The 19189-nt window shown below is 52.4% G+C and overlaps 4 protein-coding genes and 1 non-coding gene across 5 annotated transcripts; 1 reads left to right on the plus strand and 4 right to left on the minus strand.

Annotated features, from left to right (window-relative positions):
- Positions 1-198: 198 nt before the first annotated feature.
- On the minus strand, positions 199-2753 carry CONPUDRAFT_96700 (cytochrome P450). Its single transcript, XM_007765661.1, has 12 exons — positions 2535-2753; positions 2360-2467; positions 2171-2296; positions 1914-2076; positions 1716-1799; positions 1549-1645; positions 1353-1479; positions 1199-1300; positions 1132-1143; positions 902-1076; positions 598-841; positions 199-512 (listed from the first exon to the last, which is right to left on the minus strand). The coding sequence occupies exons 1-12, from the start codon at positions 2688-2690 to the stop codon at positions 335-337; spliced, it is 1572 nt and encodes a 523-aa protein (XP_007763851.1). The 5' UTR covers positions 2691-2753; the 3' UTR covers positions 199-334.
- Positions 2754-3210: 457 nt separating this feature from the next.
- Positions 3211-5591, minus strand: CONPUDRAFT_161893 (cytochrome P450). The gene is made up of 12 exons (XM_007765662.1): positions 5433-5591; positions 5269-5376; positions 5077-5202; positions 4857-5019; positions 4716-4799; positions 4566-4662; positions 4389-4515; positions 4236-4337; positions 4168-4179; positions 3939-4113; positions 3628-3871; positions 3211-3568 (listed from the first exon to the last, which is right to left on the minus strand). The coding sequence occupies exons 1-12, from the start codon at positions 5562-5564 to the stop codon at positions 3397-3399; spliced, it is 1542 nt and encodes a 513-aa protein (XP_007763852.1). The 5' UTR covers positions 5565-5591; the 3' UTR covers positions 3211-3396.
- A 742-nt stretch (positions 5592-6333) lies between these two features.
- CONPUDRAFT_t6 lies at positions 6334-6404 on the minus strand. The gene has a single exon. It is a non-coding gene; the product is annotated as a tRNA-Gly (tRNA).
- Positions 6405-9572: 3168 nt separating this feature from the next.
- On the plus strand, positions 9573-10498 carry CONPUDRAFT_134537 (uncharacterized protein). Its single transcript, XM_007765663.1, has 3 exons — positions 9573-9601; positions 9655-9980; positions 10040-10498. The coding sequence occupies exons 2-3, from the start codon at positions 9927-9929 to the stop codon at positions 10343-10345; spliced, it is 360 nt and encodes a 119-aa protein (XP_007763853.1). The 5' UTR covers positions 9573-9601; positions 9655-9926; the 3' UTR covers positions 10346-10498.
- A 329-nt stretch (positions 10499-10827) lies between these two features.
- On the minus strand, positions 10828-14323 carry CONPUDRAFT_79418 (carbohydrate-binding module family 21 protein). Its single transcript, XM_007764678.1, has 4 exons — positions 14232-14323; positions 12993-14164; positions 11711-12942; positions 10828-11657 (listed from the first exon to the last, which is right to left on the minus strand). The coding sequence occupies exons 2-3, from the start codon at positions 14134-14136 to the stop codon at positions 12080-12082; spliced, it is 2007 nt and encodes a 668-aa protein (XP_007762868.1). The 5' UTR covers positions 14137-14164; positions 14232-14323; the 3' UTR covers positions 10828-11657; positions 11711-12079.
- Positions 14324-19189: the final 4866 nt, after the last annotated feature.

The following is a 19189-nucleotide window of genomic DNA, read 5'->3' on the forward strand; positions in this document are numbered from 1 at the left end:
CTTGATCTTGGCCCTGAGAAAACCTAGAGCTAGAGAAAGAGAGAGAGAGCACCAGCCTTACGATCAGAAAGCGAACGATAGCAAGACTAGCATGTGCGAGGAAAACAAGCGAGAAGAGCAAGATAACAACGATGATCACACCTCCGCTGCCTCTTGTAACCGGCTCGAGAATAATAACGCTCAGAACCGCAACTTGGAGAACGAACAAGGCATGGCTTCGAATTACAAGTAAAAAAACTACAACATAAGCGTAAGGTCAAAATATACTATATACACATATATCTCAGTCCATTGATCATCTACACACTTCACCACCCCATATATTATCAACCGCTCAGTCAACGCGCTTGCGGAACAAAACCTTGGCCGTCTGATTGGGTACCACCGACCCGCCAAACAAAATGTTCGCGGGCCGCTGCCCGCCAGCCTCGTCCGCGAGCTTGATATCGTACTCGGTGACGATATGCGCGAGCATGCTCTTCAGCTCATTCGCGGCAAAAAACCGCCCGGGGCTACGAATTACAATCACAAAACCCCACCGCCGCCGTCAGTTCAGCTTCTACGATAATCAAGAGTGAACGAAGGAGATACACGCACCAAGCATGCCTCCCGTGCCCAAACGGCAAGTACTCCGGGTTCGTCGACACAAAGTGGTGCTTCACGCCCTCGCCTTCCTCCTCGCGCATCTCGGCGAAGCGGAACGGGTCGAACGCCTCCGCGTTCTTGTACACGCGCTCGTCGAGGTGCGCCGCGAACGACGCAACCGAGAGCGTCGATCCCTTGGGGATGAACGTCCCGTCCGAGAAGGTGAAGTCTTGCAGGGCTTTGCGGCCCATGCTCACTATTGATAAACAATTCAGCCTTTGAATGTACATGAATGGATTCTGTTAAGGCGACGTACGAGAGCCGATGCCAAAGCGACGCTGCTCCTCCTTGAGGAAGCTGTCGATCTTGCGCATCTTTCCGAGTGCAGCTTTCGACCAGCCCTCTGCAGCGACAATGGTCTCAACTTCCTCGCGGAGTGGTTTGATGTATTGCGGATTAGCAGCCAGCGAGAACAATACATGAGTAAAGCTCTGCAAATGCTCGGATTAGCCTCGAATGGTAAATGTGATTTCATTGTCGTCATACCATCGAAGTTGTCTAGGTGTTCAACATCGTCAGCAGATGTTGGACCTCACGATTGGATGGTACGTACGTGAATAGCTGCGAAGTTGACAGCGAGCATGTACAGGGTAAGGTTTCTCGGGTCGAGCTGTTGTCCCTCGGCATCGTCGATCAGCCATGATAGAAGATCATTCTGAACCTGTGTAAACCTCAACCAGCCAAGACCGAAAGAAGGAACAACGTACAGGTCGGCCAGGATAGTCCTTCCCATACTCTGCCACGGCTTTTAGCCGTTCATCGATGACGGGACGGAGGTGCTTGTACGCATTGTTCACTGTTGCCGGAACATTGGTCATGAATTGTGCAACGAACCTGTGTGAGTTAGCAAATGCGTAATGGTTTAGCGCATCCCCAGGCGTATACACAGAGGGAAGTACATACGGGGCCATAAAGTTAGGGAACAGATTAATCACGGCGCCAGCCTTCACAACATCGAGGGTGTGCTTGATGTTCAGCGCCCGCCACTCGGGATCACGACCTATGTCACATCATGAGTACATGTTTTATACCCATCAAGGAGATGGGAGGTAACGAGGAACATGACTCACACAACGGAAGTCCGACGAATATCCGGTTACTCGTTCTGCACACGACCTGCTGCACCACCTTAAGGGCCGTGAACTCCGACCATTCTGTCCAATGAGTCGGGAGGAAGTCAAGATCAGTACATGAATAATGCATACGCCCCACGTAATCTGTGGCATAGGCGCCAAAAGGCAGAGGTATGGAGAGAAAATGACACGAACCGTGACCCTTCAAAGGCAACTCATCATTAAACGCAGTCACAATCTCGTCCCGGATATCGGTGCACAACACCCCGAGACTGCGCGTGAGCTGCGAACGTATGATGGGGATGTGGAACGGGTCGTGGTGGATGCGCGGACCAAGCGTGTACTCCACCCGAAGTAACTGTATGCACGAGCATTAGCCGCGAGTTACAATTAAGTGCATAATGAAAAGGATGCGCCGTGCAGGGCGGAAGAAGGGACGGATCGAGACTTACGTCATTTGTCGCCTCGAGGAAGCTGAGCACGTTGTCGGGCGCCTTGCGCACCTCCTCGACGTACTTCGGGCCCACGATAATTAGCCAGTGGTTTGCTGTTGGGATGCGGAATGGCTTTCCTCCGTACTATCATTATGTGTTCATGAGCGCCACCCATGAGTGCGACAGTCTCGGGGGATGAAAACGCACCTTCGCAAAACCCTCGAGCAACATCTCTTTTCCGTTCTTCATGTACCTGATAGCCCCCGCGTACGAACTCAGCATTCCAGAAGGTCCTACGGTGGGTATCTTGCTTAGCTATGTGCAGTACGAACGCGCCGTGAGTACCCTGTCAATTCCGACTGAAACTACAAGAAACACGCACATCCGGCTGCTCAGATATCTTCTTCGCTACAAGCGCGAGCATGAGTAGTCCACCGATACCCAGACCCGTTCGCGACATATCCAAGTTCAAGTTGAGGTTAGCACTGAACTTCTCGATGCGCTCTGCAGCCTGTTCGCTGAGCCTAGTAAGGTCCATAGTCGGGGGTTTTGTTGCGGGCAGCAGAGATGTTCGTCAAGAGTCAAGAAAGAGGGATAAACGAAAACGGGAGCGCAGGGCGAGGTGGGTAAATGTAGGGAAAAGGGGGAGGCGAAGAGGTCGGATGTATAGAGCATCGTCGTACCGCCATATCTGTAACATCACCCGTCGGAAGGTTAAACCCCGCTGGAAACTGATCCTGTGTGATCCATTGATTCCATTCCGCCACGAGTCTGGGAGACGGATCACTCTGATCGGCTTAGCAACGAGTGCTTGAGCGGCTCAAGCTTCAAGCTGAAGCGTCAAGGCTCAGGTTGGGTGTGTCTAGTGGAAGAGAGGATGGTCGTCCGGAGGAGTCTGGGGTAATTGAGCGTAAAAGTCGGTCGAGGAATCCGAAAGGTGCCGGCGGCACTGTCACGGGCCCGACTGACAAAGTGAATTCTCGGCATCGTGACTGGCGACATCAAAGCATCATGATCATCGCGACACCTCCTACTTTCGCTACTTTCTGGTTTCCACCTCCCCTTCTCTGCGAGCATATGGAAAACAGATATTGGAATAGGGTGACTGTGATAAATAGTTCAAAGGAATAAAATTAAAGATTGGTAGCTAGGTAATATGTTACTAAGTATGCTGTAACGATACATCGTCCCCTGGCCCTTGTCTGGCCTCGATAGTGCTTACCACCCTCCAAACGGTAGTCGACTCAGTCAACGCGCTTGCGGAACCAAACCTTCGCAGTAGGATTAGGAGAGCACGCAGATCCAAGGTTAAAGTTAGCCGGGCGCTCCTCGCCCTCGCCGAGCTTGACATCATACGTCATGACAATGTGCGCAAACATGCTCTTCAGCTCGTTGGCTGCGAAGAACCGGCCAGGGCTGTAGCACACAACAACACCATTAGCATCTCCATCATGTCCTCGAGAGGCCGAACGTACCAAGCATGACGACCGTGTCCAAACGGCAGGTACTCCGCGTTCGTCGACACGAACTGGTGCTTCACACCTTCACCCTCTCCCTCGCGGATGTCCGAGAACCTGAACGGGTCGAACTCGGACGCGTCCTTGTAAGACTTCTCGTCGTAGTGCGCCACGACGGAGGCGATAGAGACGTTGGCACCCTTGGGGATGAACGTCCCATCTGAGAACGTAAAGTCTTGCATCGCTTTGCGGCCCATGCTTACTGCATAGGGGGGATCTATAGTCAGAACACGGGATAAAGGGGTATAATGAAAGAGGTATGCACGTACAAACACCGATGCCATATCGACGCTGCTCTTCCTTGAGGAAGCTGTCGATCTTGCGCATCTTGGCGAGTGCGTTCTTCGTCCATCCTTCGGCTGCGACGACTGTTTCGACTTCTTCACGAAGAGGTTTGATGTACTGTGGGTTTGCAGCGAGACTGTAGAGGGCATGGGTGAGACTCTACAAATATCGTATTAGCTTCCATGTCTAAATGTCACGAGTGAGCTGTCGTACCATAGAGGAAGTCTACGAGAAAGTCAGAGGTCAGTGCCTAGCAATATGAACGAACTTAACTGACATACGTGTATAGCAGCGAAATTAGTAGCCAAAATGTACAGCGTCATAGTTCTAGGGTCACGCTGTTTGCCCTTGGCCTCATCAATTAGCCACGACAACATGTCGACCTAGACATCTGATCAGCACGCATACACGCAGAGGCAAACCACGCGGCTGACAGGCTTTCCGGGATAATCGGGTCCGTACTCCTCGATTGCCCTGAATCGCTCCTCGATGATGGGGCCAAGGTGTTTGTATGCCTGGTCCACGCAGGCCGTAACGTTTGTCATGAACTTGGCCACCAGCCTATCAACCAGTCAGCACGAGCAACAGAGTCATGTTTCAGAGGAGCTTACGGAGCCATGAACCTGGGGAAGAGGTTAATCACGACAGCGCCCTTGATGACGTCAATAGCATGTTTGATGTTGAGTGCTCTCCATTCGTGGTTTCGGCCTGCAGATTACAACTCAGTATAAGGCTTGCGACGGAAATTGAAGGGCACATACAGAGAGGTAGGCCGACGAATATACGGTTGCTAGTCCGGCAGACGACCTGTTGGATCATGGACAAGGCGGGGACTTCGAGCCATTCTAACGTGATTCCTTAGCACGGTACATCAAAATCAATGAAGACAGACGGCTTCTCACCATCGCCCTTTAGCGGGAGCTCATCATTAAACGCGGTCGCAATCTCATCCCGAATATCAGCGTAGAGGTTTCCAAGGTTGCGCGTGAGTTGCGAGCGAATGATGGGGATATGGAAAGGGTCGTGGTGGATGGGCGGGCCGAGGGTATACTCAATTTGTGTCGACTGCGCATCTTCGGGGTTAGACGAAAATTAAAAAGTAACATTCGACATAACACGCACGTCGTTGACCGCCTCTTGGAAGCTGAACACGTGTTCGGGCAGGTTGCGGAACTCGTCGACATACTGCGGGCCGAGGATGACTTCCCAATGGTTCGCGAGAGCAACTCTGAATGGCTTTCCACCGTACTGTAAATCGAGCGGATCGTCGCGTCAAATGGGTTGCAGCAAGGACGTTCCCTATGTGACACGCACCTTGATGTACCCCTCCATTATGACTTCGCGGGCATCTTTCAGCATCCTCAATGCTCCCAAATACGAAAGGATAGGCACGGTGGTGCCAACAGCCGGGATGTTACTCAGCTAGTCATCTCGTCAGTGAGCTAAACCGACGCGTAGTTGGCTCAAGAAGGACATACATTCGGCTGCTTAGCAATGTTCTTCACCAGAACAGCAAGCGCGAGGATACCGCCGGCGCCGAGAGCGGCTTTTGAGGCATCAAGGTTCTCGAGCTGCTCCATAACCTGCTCGGGGATGCGCGTGAAGTCCATGACGAGTGAGCGACAATAAACAAGACGAGAAGACGGGAAGAGGTACAAGAAATGCGTGGTCAATGTCAAGAACTTCAACCCACGTCGATATAAAGGCTCGGAGTTACACTTTCGCTTCAGATCTGCGCCGTCGGGATCGGCTCCAGCCGCTTTTGTCGAACCATCACAAGTTTATCACTCCTGGATGATGCAGGGCACGTTGTTGCGATTCACCCCTCACCGCATCTCACAAGCTAGCTCAAGTATAACTAGCTCACTTTCTTGTTGAATACAACTCGATATAAGGCGCAAAAGCCCCGTCAAAATTCAACATTCCTCGACGAAAAAGACGAACACCCAGAATAGGGGCTTGTCTCAATCCGACGGGCGCCCCCCCGGCAAAAGCGCCGGACGTCACACAGCTGTCATCCCGTTGGCATCCGGGCCCGCGTTTTGTCGTCAACGTCATCATGGTTACGCCTCTCACTTGACACTCGTCCATTCGAAAGGCATCACACTACAAATCCAAGGGCGAAAGTCCGCCATCGTACGAGGTCTTGCATATGCATCGTACCATCCTACAACATGGGCTCATAGTTATTCGTCAGTTTGCAAGATGTTTGCAACCCGTCATCACACGTGTCATCATACGATTCCGTTGACAAGCAATATTCAGTTCTCTTTCTCAAGCCCCGCCACGGAAATCATGCATGGACGTCCGCCAAGTGCTCTGGCGGTGCACGGGCAAATACAAGAAACCTACTGGGGCGCACAGAGAACGCAAAAAATCTGCATCAGCCGGGAGTCGAACCCGGAGCTAGGCCATGGGAAGACCCAATGTTACCGCTACACCACTGATGCGTCAAGTGAAGCTTGCATGCTTGTCTCCCCCGTGCCTTACTCAACAACCTGCTGAGGTTCCGGATGTATGTTAAGGATCCTCAGTTTCTTTCTCCTTCTGTTTGCGCTCATGAAGCCGAGCGTGCGTAGAACTGATCGTACATCCCTAGTCACATCTGCCCTCGATGTTACAGTCGCAGATCACGATGGTAATACTTGAACATGCGATAGAATTCGCTAATCACTTCTGCTGTCTTATACCGGTACGTTCCTGCTTCAAGTTCATTCCAAGCATACAAGCTCGACTATGAACAAACATTTCTGTCGCCTAGGGCTAGCCAAAGTATCAGTGGCAAGGCGCGTGGAACGGAGTGATACGCTTGATGTTTCAACCGCCGTTTGCTCCTCGTTCTACCGTCTACCCCGCCTTGATTTACTCGGCCCTTATGTCATATCGCTCACTCATGAGACTTCAATATTATGCAACGTTTACCTCGGACTTGGCCGTCACTTCTTCGAGGCAGACTAGTGCGCTTTCGTGAGTTCCTTCCGAATGCACCTTGCCACCCAAACCCTCTTCACGGAGACCCCCCTGCACGACGCCCACATACTTTCACTTCTGCTTTCACTTCCGCACTCATCAGTGTGATCCCAATATTATATTGGTTCAATGCCAGCGAGGTGAGGCGCGGAAGTATCCGCCAGGAACCGGTGCGTCCCGCTCTTTCATTTATCCATCGTTCATTGACGAAAACGTACAGCCATACACACTGAACTTACCGATCCGCCGCGAGGTAACCCCCATACAACACCACCCTTCATACTTCATATGCCTTGCTTCTCAATGGTATCTTCGGTCTAATCAGGTGGCCAAGAAGGCGAACACTGAGACAGCCGCCACGGCATCGGATATTGAGTCGAACCCACCTGCTGGCCACCGAGTCCGATGGAGACGACTATTGCTGCCTTCCCTTCCTAGAGTAACACGAGAGCCAGCTGCTTTCAACTCTGCCAAAGCTAGCGCCATTTTCCCGTCACTCGTCGGATCCCTGCTTCCCTTTGGCTTCGTGTGTTTACCCTCATTTACACCTTGCCACAGGCAGGACAATCCGTAGCATTGGCGTCGGTGCCCGCATCCGATTCCGCTGATCGCTGTCCAATTTCCCCTTCCTTCGCTTTAAAATATGCGCTAGTGCCGTCCATCGCCGGCATCGCACAACTTCGACCTCTACTCTGGACTGGACCAGCGTACACAACTCACCGAGATTAACCTCAAAGCTCTTTGCTCGGCGCGCTCAGCCCAGGAGACCCAGTCCCTGAAGCTGAAGGCTCGAGGGCCGACCAGACACGGCTTCCGCGATATCCTGGATACTTTGTACGCGGCGCACGGACGAAGTGTCTCTGGGCCTTGATTCTTCGCCTTGGCTGATCGTGGCGCTTTCATTCCAGGTCGGTCTTCCTAAATTATCCCGAGGAGGCGGGTTTCTCAGGGCGTACCGTCTCGCTGACTGTTGCCTGAATGGAGGAGCTACTATGTACTGCATGGTCAGGTTAGTCAGGTGCTTGATGACTGACTTGTGGCTGGCTATTCATGACAATGTAATTTTGTTCCTTTACTTTGTATTGTGAGCATATGGATGTTTTGCTCGCTATAGATCAATGTCAGTTCGTACTAGAACACACAATGAAGATATCGCGACCACGAGAACCGCCCGAATCTTTGAGCTATTCTTGGGTTCCCTGGGTTCTCGGAGACTCGGACTGCATAGTTAATCTAAACGCCCATCTCGATGGGCTTTACGTGTGATTAGAAGCTTCTATAAACGATCCATCGGCCTCATTTCTTCATCTCTTCATATCTCCAGGCCAAGAATGGTGAAGAAAAGCTCGCTTCACGCAACGTTCGCTAACCCCTGTTACGCGTTGAATCTTCGAAGCTTAGGCCGTTGCGACTCCTCCAAGCCTCGTTGCAACTGACACGAAAGAGGGTATCCTTGTCTTATTATCTATTAAAGCCCGCGGAAAGTTAAACTTAGCCATGAGCTTGTTGCATTCGCACTGCTGGGTATCTCGGCGGACCCGTATCCCTATTCCCTGGTCGCCCACTTCGACGATCCAAGCCGAAATGTTTACCCTTCCGCTCTTATGCTTCCGCCCCTTCCTCTGTTGTTATTTGGGGACGCAACTACGGGACATCGCTTTGGTACCCTTCCATCTTCCCTCTCGAGCTTCGATGTGTTGCACTTCAGCCACACACTGCCCACGGCGCTAACAATGAACCAGCTCTAATCCCACTCCTTATCGAGGGCACCATAGGGGACAATGGACTCCTGTTAATGTGCCTTGACATCTTTCGGGGCGCGCGGAATGCCCGGCGCAAGTTCGCCTCGGTCCGGAGAGATGAAAGAGGACGAGGACGTTCAGCCAGCTTGTCTGCAGATCCGCATGAATGCTGTCATGTCTCAGCTGTCGGACACATCGTGCTCGTGCTCTGCGGAGCGACAATCAGGGGAATACACTTGGCCCACCGGATCGGACGTCGTCTCTTCCCCTCCAAGATAACCGTTGATGGCGATACCGCCTCCCCAAAAGTCATCGTCTCCGCTGCACTGGGCAAGCTCGGGTCGCAATAACTCATCAGCCTATCCAAACATATCCCAATACACACCTAAGTTTGATATTTGGAATTCGTCTCCATCGTACCGGTGCGAATCCACTGATGTGTGTATGTCATTCAAATGTCATCCACACGCAATACATTCGTTCCTTATCTCTGATCAGACCAGTGGTCAATTTTGGTGAGCGGTTTGTCTGCTTAAGAAACTCGGTAGATATCCCAGTGTACGAGTGAATGGTCGAAGATCTTCTGTTTGATCGCAGAGCTATATAAGTCAGATACTGTGAGAGAGATGTGGCTGCTGGATAGGAGAAGCGTACATGCCGCCGAGATGATTGTGAAGTTCGCGATGAGTTGACATCGACGATGACCGACAAGCCGCTGCCAGAGCGGCGACTGTCAGTTTGCTTATCCCACTCGCCGATGTTGCCTGAATGGCACAAGAAATTGCGACATGATCATGATGAAACGAAGAAGACTTGCACTGGCTTGCATATTACGCCGTGCTACGCCGTCGCATCTCCATCCGACCGACTCGGCCTACGCTGGTCCTCGGCATCCCAACCCGACGTCCGAGACGGCGCGACTCGGAGACTCGGAGGTGGGCCCTTTTTGCTCCTTGCCTTGCTTCAGACCAACTCCATGGTGGTATAGTGCGTCGGCTCCGGTGTGTGTGTAACTCTGTAATAGCTCAAGCAAAAAAGCAAGACAAAAGATCCCGGATTCGAACAGGAACAAAGCACTTGAAGCTGCCCCTCGTGGCAGGGCGAGGGGCGGGTGCGATCGAGGGTGATGTTTTTCAAGTCCAGACATGTCAGCTATAATGCCCAGATGGGCCGGGCCTTGCCAATCATCGAGATAAGATTGTGTTCGGCGTCCGCCGTCCGCGTCAGCGACCGAGCGCCCCAAATTACAAAGGGGTATGTATGCAGCCCTATGTACTGTCGGCTGGATGTTTTCGATTTGTTATGTCCGTCGAGGTGCGGTATTCAGTCATGTTTGGACCTATTAATTTCTTGTGATGACCATGTGGAAGCAGAAACCAACGTACAAACATAGTACACGTTGCGTCGATGTCTCCGATCTCACTCCAGAAACAGCCGTCCTACGATTGAAGCATGAGCAAACCGTCAAGACTTCCATCAACGAGAACTTTACAGCTTTATCGCCGTCGCATGTCACATCTATAATGCCCAACACGGTCGGCGACATAGAAGACTACCAGTGCTTGATTGATGCTACCCACTCCGTTCCGTTCTCCCTCTATCCTATTCCGAATTTCCGATGCGGCTCCATTCAAGCTTCATTACCCAGATTTCGAAATGAGAATATCCTCCCTCTTTGAAGCCCCTGCTTCACAATGAAGCCCCTAGGAACCTATCTGATAACCCCCTAAGTTTCGCGATAGCAACCCCACAGCCACCCCCACATACAATGCATCAGAAGACTGTGCATCCCTGCGGCAGCGAGTTCTGGGGCAGCGCCGCACTGCAGATGTAGTACCCCACCGGCAGGCCCCCTAGCGAAACGTGTATGACACCAACTTCCCCATACTCCCCTCACATAATTACGATCGACAATTAAATCGGAGATCCTCCATCCCGAGACTCCCGGGCTTGCGATCATCGAGCAGATACAATTATATATCGCTGTAAATACACTACTTTTCTATAGATCGCAGACGTCGTCGTGGAGCTTGCTCCACACACGTCCAAGTTCGCTCCTCGAGGAGCACGGCAATCAGAATGAAGCTATGGCATATCCTAACCATTGCCTTCAACCGATCAATCGAAGCTGGGTTTATTTGGGCAAAAACCATGATGCATTGGCATGAAAACGCTAGCTATATCTACTCATGCGTCTATCGCACTAGCTCTCTAAGTATATAAGTACACATAACAGGAACGCGCCCCCGTATCGAATCGCATAAACACGAAACGCGACGATGAACAGACAAAAAGACAAAAAGAAAAAGACGAGGCTCGGAGCAGACAAGAGGAGGGAGATAAACAAGATAAACAACTAAAGTGTCCCCGGAGGTAGTATGTCAGAGTTGGGTGTGGTAGTGCGTGACGTACGTCCGTTGTTCATACGATTAGCCAGAGCGAGGAAATCGGGATCAATGAGGAGCGAAACAAGTACACAGGAAGACGGGAAAAACAAGAGGAAAAAGGGTGAGACGTTGTGGACAGCGCCTGCTATCGTACAAGCGACGGTATCACGGAAACAACAGTATCATGCGGGCTGGACGCCCGCTTTTGAATAAAAAGGTGGCCGGGGACCAGTACTTGTGGTTGAGGTGGGGACCGTGAGAGGAGAGGCAAAGGACGGTACGGCGTCCTGGCATAAAAAAAAGTGATGGTCCATGAGGTGCAGCGTCGCGTAAAGCGAGCACACGGAGGACGGAGAGATCATAATGTCGTCGTTGCGGAGCGCGTGAGTATGGTGTGCGAAGGTACGTGCGAGAGCACATGCGAAGCGCAAAGCGAGTCGGTGAACGAAAGTAGGAGTTATGGCGAGGAGGCGAGGCGAAAGGTGAGGCGAGGATAGAAGAAACGAGACGATGATATTGCGTTGATGTTGAGATTGAGCATCATTGTCGATGATAATGAGAGCGAGAAATATGTGCATTGTTGAGAATTATGCGGATATGATATCTGTACAGCAGTTAACACCAGATCAATGACTGATCTCGGAAAGGAAAACTCACGAGGAATGAGGCGGAGGCAAGAAGGTGCATACGTCTAGCCTCAGTGCCGAGGGACCATAGGGGAAAATGCGAGAGAAAACCGAAGACGAGAGGGAAAAAATAGATATGCCGCAAGAGCGCGGTCTTGCAGAACGTCTTGCGCGGTGACGAGGCGCCGAAAACGTACGATAATCGAATAGTGGTACATCGTCGTCCACGGCACTTGACGTGTATGGAGGACAGCAGATGACAGTTAACGAGCGTAAAGGTTTCTTTTATAAGTTAGGGGCGATGTGGCGGTGGGGAAACCAGAGCCGCCACCGAAATCAGGCCTAGGGGCTAAGGGAAGAGATGAGATGAAAGCGAAGCCTGATGAAGCAACCAGTCATCTTACGCGAGGATGCCTCCGTCGCGCCATGCGGGTATGCCGCTCGCCTGATTTGATGCTGAGGGACCTTGTGCGAAACACCATTGGGTGACGAACGCCTTGTAGAGCGAGTCGCTTGGAGAGCTGTCAGCTGGAAGGCCGCTGCCGAATGATGAGAATGCGGGATGGGAGGGCTTCGACGAGTTTGATGGGGGCAAACCGTCAACGTTAGATCGTGGCGGTGAGCGGCTCCGGGGGAGGCCCTCCATCGATGAGATGCTAGACGATGACGAGGATGGCGACGTGCTCCGACCGGGGTCCGATGCGGAACGGGTAGTCGGTGCCGGCTTAGCAGCCTTCGCTTTGTCGGCCATGTCCCCATGGGGTGCCTTCCAATCCCAGTCAGCATAGTGGCTGTTAACGTGGATAGTTTCTCGTTCATCTGAGCGCGCAGATTCACCGTGGTCCCACATAGTGGACTCGAAAGCACCGGAAGCAGGCATTCCACCAATGATGACCCGGGGTACGAGGCTGGGGCTGACATTGGGAGTATTGAGCGTTGAGGAGGGAGGCGACGACGTAGGCGACGAATCCTTCGCAGGTGCTGACGTGTCGATGGTAGGTTTCGAAGGCGAGGTCGAAGAGCTAGTGGCCAGCTCAGACGGAGATCCACCGAAGGAAACCGTCGTAGAGCGCATGCGAGGAGCGGGAGCAGGTGGCGGCGAGTAGTTGAGCAAGCTCAACCGACCGGTACGAGGCGAAGCACCAGGCTGCTGCACCTGAGGTGGAGCAGGGGTAGAGCGGATGCCATTCGGCCGAGATGAGGTGAACACACCAGCTACATGCTCACGAGAAGTAGAGGCAGCAGAGACACCAGCACCCGGATCTGCTGGACCAGTGAGAATTGATAGATGGATATATGCGACTGGAACTTACAAGAAACAACCTGTTTCCGGTCCCGGACAGTACTAGGCGGAGCAGCAGCAGCTCTAAAGCCAACCTTGTAGTTCCCGCCGGCGTTGTTATCCCACCATTCGGCACTGTTGGCGCGATACCGCACTGCGAGATGCATGACTCGGGTGCCGAGGGTAAGAGCGTAATCTTCCAGACGAATGGAGAAAGTGAAGCGATCCCACCCGTCTCGCTCCCGGTGAGGGAACGTGATGGGAAGTGAAGGCGGGAGATCTGGAAGCGACATGGCATGCTTAGCACTCGTTTCCGAGGTTGTCTGCCAATCATCGAGAGTAAACCGGAGAGCAACGTTCTTCTCGTAGGCAATATTGCGCACGAGGACGGAACCGGACAGGATGGGCTTAGGATCCGCAGGGAGGCGAATGCTCTCGAGGATGACATGGGGGGAAACGGGATGGCACGGCTGAGGTGCGGGGACAGTTGCTGACTGCACAGGGTCGATCTCGAAGCGGGGGACTGGAGGCATGACGGGGAAGGGGAAGCGGCCAGTTTTGAAGGACTCTCCATTAGACTCATCGCCAGTCTCTGTCTCATCCCCGTTGACATTGGGCGAGAGGAGGGCAGCGGGTCGTTGCGACCGGTTGAACGTACGAACGATGGTAAGGCTATCCTCGTTATCCGGGAAGTGGACATTCTTTGGCGTGGAGCAATACGCAGGCGTAGCAGGCTCCGATGCAGCACGGAGGTGCAGACGCGGCATGTTAGGGGCAGAAGATGAGGACTTCAACGACGACTTGAGGGGCTTGCCATTCGAGAGAAGGATGCAGGAGCTACCGCGCTGCAGATGAGACTGGGGAGAATGAAGAGGGGAGGTAGGCGAGGTGGGTGAGCCAGACCGAGGGAAGGGGATGCTCGTAGTGGTTACACTGAGCGTAGGGATCTTCTCTGGAGACGGGATGGGGGAAGACCGCTCGTCGGGCGAGCCAGAATCCTCATCATCGTCGTCTTCGTGGCTGATGTGGAATACGGGCCGGGCAGTCTTGCGCCTTGGGACAGCCATAGGGACGAAGGCGCCTGGCCCACGCTCAGCGGTGAACAGCGTGCGTGCTCGCCGTGCATGGAGAGGGGTGGTCGGGGATGAGGGAGACGTGGGCACGCTGAAGGGCATCCTAGTGCTAGTGCTGAGTAAAGATGAACTGGTGGGGTGGTCAGCGGTGTCTATGGGTATATAAGAGAGGAGGGGTGAGATGGAGCTTAACTTACCAGTGCTATCAACTAACGGGCGAACGGACAAACGGCCGAAGTCTTCTTGAGGGGATAGCAAAGTTTGCGCACTGGGGCGGCGGATGAGGAAGAGGGAGGGAGGAGGAGGAGGAGCGACCTAAAACGACAGGCACGACGCGACTCATATTATTCTCAAATCGTAGCCCATTCGAGTATTACCAAATCTAAAAAAAATTCCATTCCATGTTTCGATATCTCAGAAACCGCCCATAAAGATGCCGCAGATCCAGTCATCGAGATCTATGAGACCCACTTGGGTTGTCAATGCAAGATCAAATCTCCCGATCTTAATCTGTGCGCCGATGATAGCTGCCATTCTGGGCAGATGCTCCACCGAGGAATAGGCCCAGATCGAGGATTTCCCACCCACGTTCCTTATCTTCTTCTTCTCTTCGAGCTGGAATATCGCGCAACTTGTAGCCAATTCAATTGCCTACATAGTCCTCTCTTATCGCACCACCGCCCCTGCCTGACGACTCTTGCGCCGCTTGCACTCGCGCCCGCTCCCGCACCGACATATTACACACGCCCAGCTATTTCTGCGCCCGCCGCTACTTCTCGCGCTTCTTCCACTCCTCCCGCTCCTTGCTGGCCCATCGTCGTTGACGCCAGAGGACTCAAACTTTGTCATCGCTGACAACTACGCCCGACGCAGATGACGTCATATGTTTCCTAACGCGCGAGACTGGCGAACAAGCAGCGCTGGCAAGCGTCCAGGCCGCTCGCTGCCTTCGTCGGCATCCAAAATTTAATATTCTCGTGTGCAAAACAAGTTTAATGCATCATCGCATCACATACAGTACCTCCCACTTACGCCTTATCTATCATATAATCTCTCTCAGCAGTTGCTGCCCGCCTTAGGGCCGCCGTTGTCTCCCGCCGCTCTGAGCTCGCTGACCATCAATGAACGGCTGTCCGATCGCTGAGCTGTGTTAACGAGAACCTTTGTAATCGCTATCTTTGACTCAGCCAGGCTCGTTCGTACCGAACTCCGGGTGGCTAGCGTCAAACCAGTACTTTCAATAACCTATAATGTATGCATCGCAATCCATCATTCTCACTAGGCCCCGTGCAGACCGGTCCCTACTAATCCTCCAGGGAGAAGATTCTCTTTGTTCTCCTCGAGCTATTTCTTTGCTACCGAAGCGAATCCAGGCCTTCGGCAGAAGTTGCCGGAGATTTTCTGGTATGCACGCAGATACACGCGCGCAAGTGTGGTCAACGATTCATACGAGTCTGCCTTCAACATGTCTCCGTGATCGATAAAGCTCGAACTGCGCTGCGTTCAGTCACCAAACGTCACAAACACCCGGTTAGGTGTCTCGGAATGACGACACGCTAGTAAAGTTGACCTACGCGTACCTACGCGTACATGCAGATTCAAAAATTTCGCGTCTGACGTCGGCGCATATAACCACCGACAACGGCACTGCGATGTCGCTGTCGCGATTTTCAATCAAATCGATGCCCAGGCATTCGGGCGCAGCGCAGCGTATAGCCGCGCTACGAGCGTCTATGACGCACTGCGCCTGCATGGACGAAAGGTTGTTTGCTTCCGACCTGATGAATTGCAAGGTCGATTTTCTGTCGGCTCATACTAACGACCACATAAATTCAGTCAGTGCGCACGTCCAATTATTCTCTCTTACGTCTTGGCCTTACGATGCCTATACAGATATCAATGAATGCACATATCAGTTTTGTCCTACGCTTCGCAGGGAGAACGACACATCCACACTCCTTCTCAGACGCTCTTCCATGGAAGAGCGTATATTCAATCGAACGCTAAGCTCACGTAGTAATCTACCCATATCAGCTCATATCCTGATGCTCATCGTCGTGAAACACTGTCCACACGTCTCGCACCGGCGCCTAGCGCCCGGCGGCCCAACCACAGCTGACCACGACGAACAATATCGATCAGGTTCGCAGATCTTCGCAGCATATGGCCCATACAAGGCTCCCGAGGTTTTCGGTTTGTGCTGGCTGCAGACCGCGGCTAGTAACCGCCGCAACTCCGCCACTTTGTCAGGCTTCACGCGGCGCAATCCATGACGTCACAATGCCATTCGGGCAAATCTCGACATTGGTTTTCCTTTTAAAATTTCATGTTTGATCGATTGACACACGCTGCGTGCTGTATCCTCACTATATTGCGTGGCGAGACGTCATCCGTCTCTGTCTGGTTTTGTCTATTCATCCTGGACGACAGCTTCAAGTAAGTCCACTCTATTTCACTCAGACTCAGCACAAGCTAGGAGTGTCTGAACCAATATCGAGCCCGACCACACCGCCGATTCAGCTCGGAAATAGTTATCTGAGTCCTACGCCTCACCGTTTTGGTGAAACTTCATCAGCCCGAAAGCCGCCGCCCCGTCTCAGGGGGTCGCCTGGCCAAATGCTCAGGGCCGAAGCCAGAATTTTGCAACCCGCCTCGACCACTCCCGCTCGTTTGATACTGGCGGCCAACCCCTCCTAACAAACTGAATCGCACATCTCCTTCAATTTTCCGCGGCTTTCCCAGCCACTTCAACCGCCCGACGCATACATTCAAGACTCATGATGCATGATGGGCGCCTTCCACCCACACTTGACGCTCCCTACACGACAATGCTTCTCGAGTTCTAATACGTGCCATCGGACTCGTCCGTCCACAAGACGTGCCGCCCCCGGCAGGTCTATGTAGACAAGTATGGACTAGAGGCGCTTGATCCCCGTTGTCATTCGGCTGTTCTATTCTTTTCTTGCGCCTTCCCCGGCCGTCAATTTGGATACCTTGTGCCACTTGCCAGTAAGTGCCCCCGCATTTGGCTTTGCGTCTTTGTATCGTAAGTACCGCTCCAGTCACTTCTTCCACTCAGCTACTCTAGTCGCTTTTACGTGTTCTACAAGGTTCGCGAATTTCCACACGGCTACAGTTATTATTAAACGAGTCATAGCCCAGACGCCGATGTGTCGTGCTGAATGGCCATGGGCCAGTGCCCCTCGTTCGCGCGTTGTTATTCAAAATGTCATATGTCCGAGCTCGTGCTTACGGGGTTGCTGATGCTGACACAGGGTGCATATACGTCCGCTCGTAGCGGCACGTTGATTTCAAATGACAGAAAAGATTAATAGAAACAGATATAAGCTCAGTGAGAGGGCGGAAGATAATGACGCACACCATGACGCACTTTCGCGCGCGTCTTCCCGCGCACAAGGGAAAAATGCGACACATGATTCGAAACAATACTGCGCGACCCCCCGACGTGCTCGAGCGCTCCGGCCTTAGACGTTCATTTACGCATCAAAGGCGCATCGCGGGAGTACTACGTGGGTATTCCCCCTGAGCATGGAGAGGTGTCGAAGGGGTTTCGTATCAATAATTTTGGCGAAAGGGAAACCCCGACTAGTGAGAGAAGCGATGCCTCACTGTGTGGTGAACGTTATTCTTTTTCAAGCTTGATTGATGATTGTTGATGGAGCGTATGTGGAAATCCCCGACTGCTTTCAGGCAACAAGCTACAACATTTTCGCGCGAAGGTTTTACAGGTGCTTCTCCCCCTGTACCCCACACTTTACCCCGCTGGTCCTCGCACCAACGGAAAATCCCTTGAATGGGTTACGCCACCAATTTATCAGAATATTAGCAATGCAATGCACATAGATTCATGCGTGCCCAGGCCTCGGTCATTTGGAATACCTTCTTCTTGTGAGGCCCTGTCCGTCGAAAACACTTCTTCGTGTCCTCTCATTGCGCTCAGCATTGAACTCGTGATGAGCATGTACGTTGCACAGCAATTGTTTTTATCAACCCCGTACAATGTCTATTGATAAGCTTTTACATACCTGATAGTCTAGGATGTGCAGGATGTGCGCTTTCCTGGAAAAGTTGATCTTGGTTAGGCGACGTGAATACCACTCGATAACACAGCTCAGGCGGCCCCGACGGGACCTCTTTAGAAGGATGTTGAGTTCGCCAAGATGTATCTGTATCGAGCATGCGCAACCAGACCACGTCCTGACATTGAATGTTTGGATAACAGCTATCCACACCACTCGCAAGACAGTCACCTGTCGTAGACGTTCCTGGGCGTCTTTGGTCTCGAGTCGGCCTCAGAGGGTTCTTGGCGTGCCTTTTGTGCCTGTGCAATGAGTCTAGAGTCCGCTCGACTGAATATACGTGTCCGAATGACTCCAAACGGCGGTATCTGCACAAACCTTCGCGATACCATTGAACCTCTTCCAAGAGATAATCAAGAGATAAGGTTAGTATACGCAACATCTCGCCTGAGTAATCACCTGCGGATTCAGCAAACACGCGATCTAGCCCAAGCCCAAGCTCCTGGACTCGGATAAGACATGCCTTTGTGGTGTATTCTGCAATTGAAACACAAGCAAGCGATGACTTCACATATTACTGATGGGGAGTCTATTTCGGCGCCGAGTTTGACTTAGACGATGTGCATTCACTATCGAAGTAAGTTAGCACTGAAACCAAACAACGGATTTGAAACTTACGACGCTTCAAGTTGTCGCAGAGCACAAAGAGATACGAAGCCCGAGACTTCCTCATTATCGAGGCTGAAAGACACCGCGTGCTCAGAATGTGGGGTATGTGGAGAAGAAGGCGAGAGAGAGAAGCGAATATTTGAACACGCGGCCCCGGGTGACATTCGACACCATACTGGTGGCGGTGCGTATAGGTGCATATCGGAGCCTGTGGCGTGTTTCTCCGAACCCAGAAGTTGCTGGAGCTAATCTGAATCGTGTTTCGATCGTATATCGGGACTGACACGAGACTGACACGAGACGCAAGCGATAATTAGGTGAGTCGCACGCTGGCAGCCCACTTCGAATGGTTTGCACGCGACGACACGCGAGGTGGCTACTACGCGTTAGGCAAGGATTTGCGTTTTGGATGTCGATCCTCCGCTTACCCATGCATTACTCCAGAT

Source organism: Coniophora puteana, assembly GCF_000271625.1.
Source record: "Coniophora puteana RWD-64-598 SS2 unplaced genomic scaffold CONPUscaffold_1, whole genome shotgun sequence".
In the NCBI taxonomy this organism is placed as follows: Eukaryota; Fungi; Basidiomycota; class Agaricomycetes; order Boletales; family Coniophoraceae; genus Coniophora; species Coniophora puteana.

What these genes read in the sequence shown, in the direction of transcription:
- CONPUDRAFT_96700 (XM_007765661.1), bottom strand. Translation starts at nt 2,690, where the DNA reads ATGGACCTTACTAGGCTCAGCGAACAGGCTGCAGAGCGCATCGAGAAG. An exon ending in TCCTCGAGGCGACAAATGAC is followed by an intron (nt 2,077 to 2,170) that starts GTAAGTCTCGAT and finishes TCGTGCATACAG; the next exon opens with TTACTTCGGGTGGAGTACAC. An exon ending in TCGCTTTGGCATCGGCTCTC is followed by an intron (nt 842 to 901) that starts GTACGTCGCCTT and finishes GTTTATCAATAG; the next exon opens with TGAGCATGGGCCGCAAAGCC.
- CONPUDRAFT_161893 (XM_007765662.1), bottom strand. Translation starts at nt 5,564, where the DNA reads ATGGACTTCACGCGCATCCCCGAGCAGGTTATGGAGCAGCTCGAGAAC. An exon ending in TTCCCCAGGTTCATGGCTCC is followed by an intron (nt 4,516 to 4,565) that starts GTAAGCTCCTCT and finishes ACTGGTTGATAG; the next exon opens with GCTGGTGGCCAAGTTCATGA. An exon ending in CCGATTATCCCGGAAAGCCT is followed by an intron (nt 4,338 to 4,388) that starts GTCAGCCGCGTG and finishes TCAGATGTCTAG; the next exon opens with GTCGACATGTTGTCGTGGCT.
- CONPUDRAFT_79418 (XM_007764678.1), bottom strand. Translation starts at nt 14,136, where the DNA reads ATGCCCTTCAGCGTGCCCACGTCTCCCTCATCCCCGACCACCCCTCTC. An exon ending in CCGGAAACAGGTTGTTTCTT is followed by an intron (nt 12,943 to 12,992) that starts GTAAGTTCCAGT and finishes CTGGTCCAGCAG; the next exon opens with ATCCGGGTGCTGGTGTCTCT.
- CONPUDRAFT_134537 (XM_007765663.1), top strand. Translation starts at nt 9,927, where the DNA reads ATGCAGCCCTATGTACTGTCGGCTGGATGTTTTCGATTTGTTATGTCC. An exon ending in GATTTGTTATGTCCGTCGAG is followed by an intron (nt 9,981 to 10,039) that starts GTGCGGTATTCA and finishes ATGTGGAAGCAG; the next exon opens with AAACCAACGTACAAACATAG.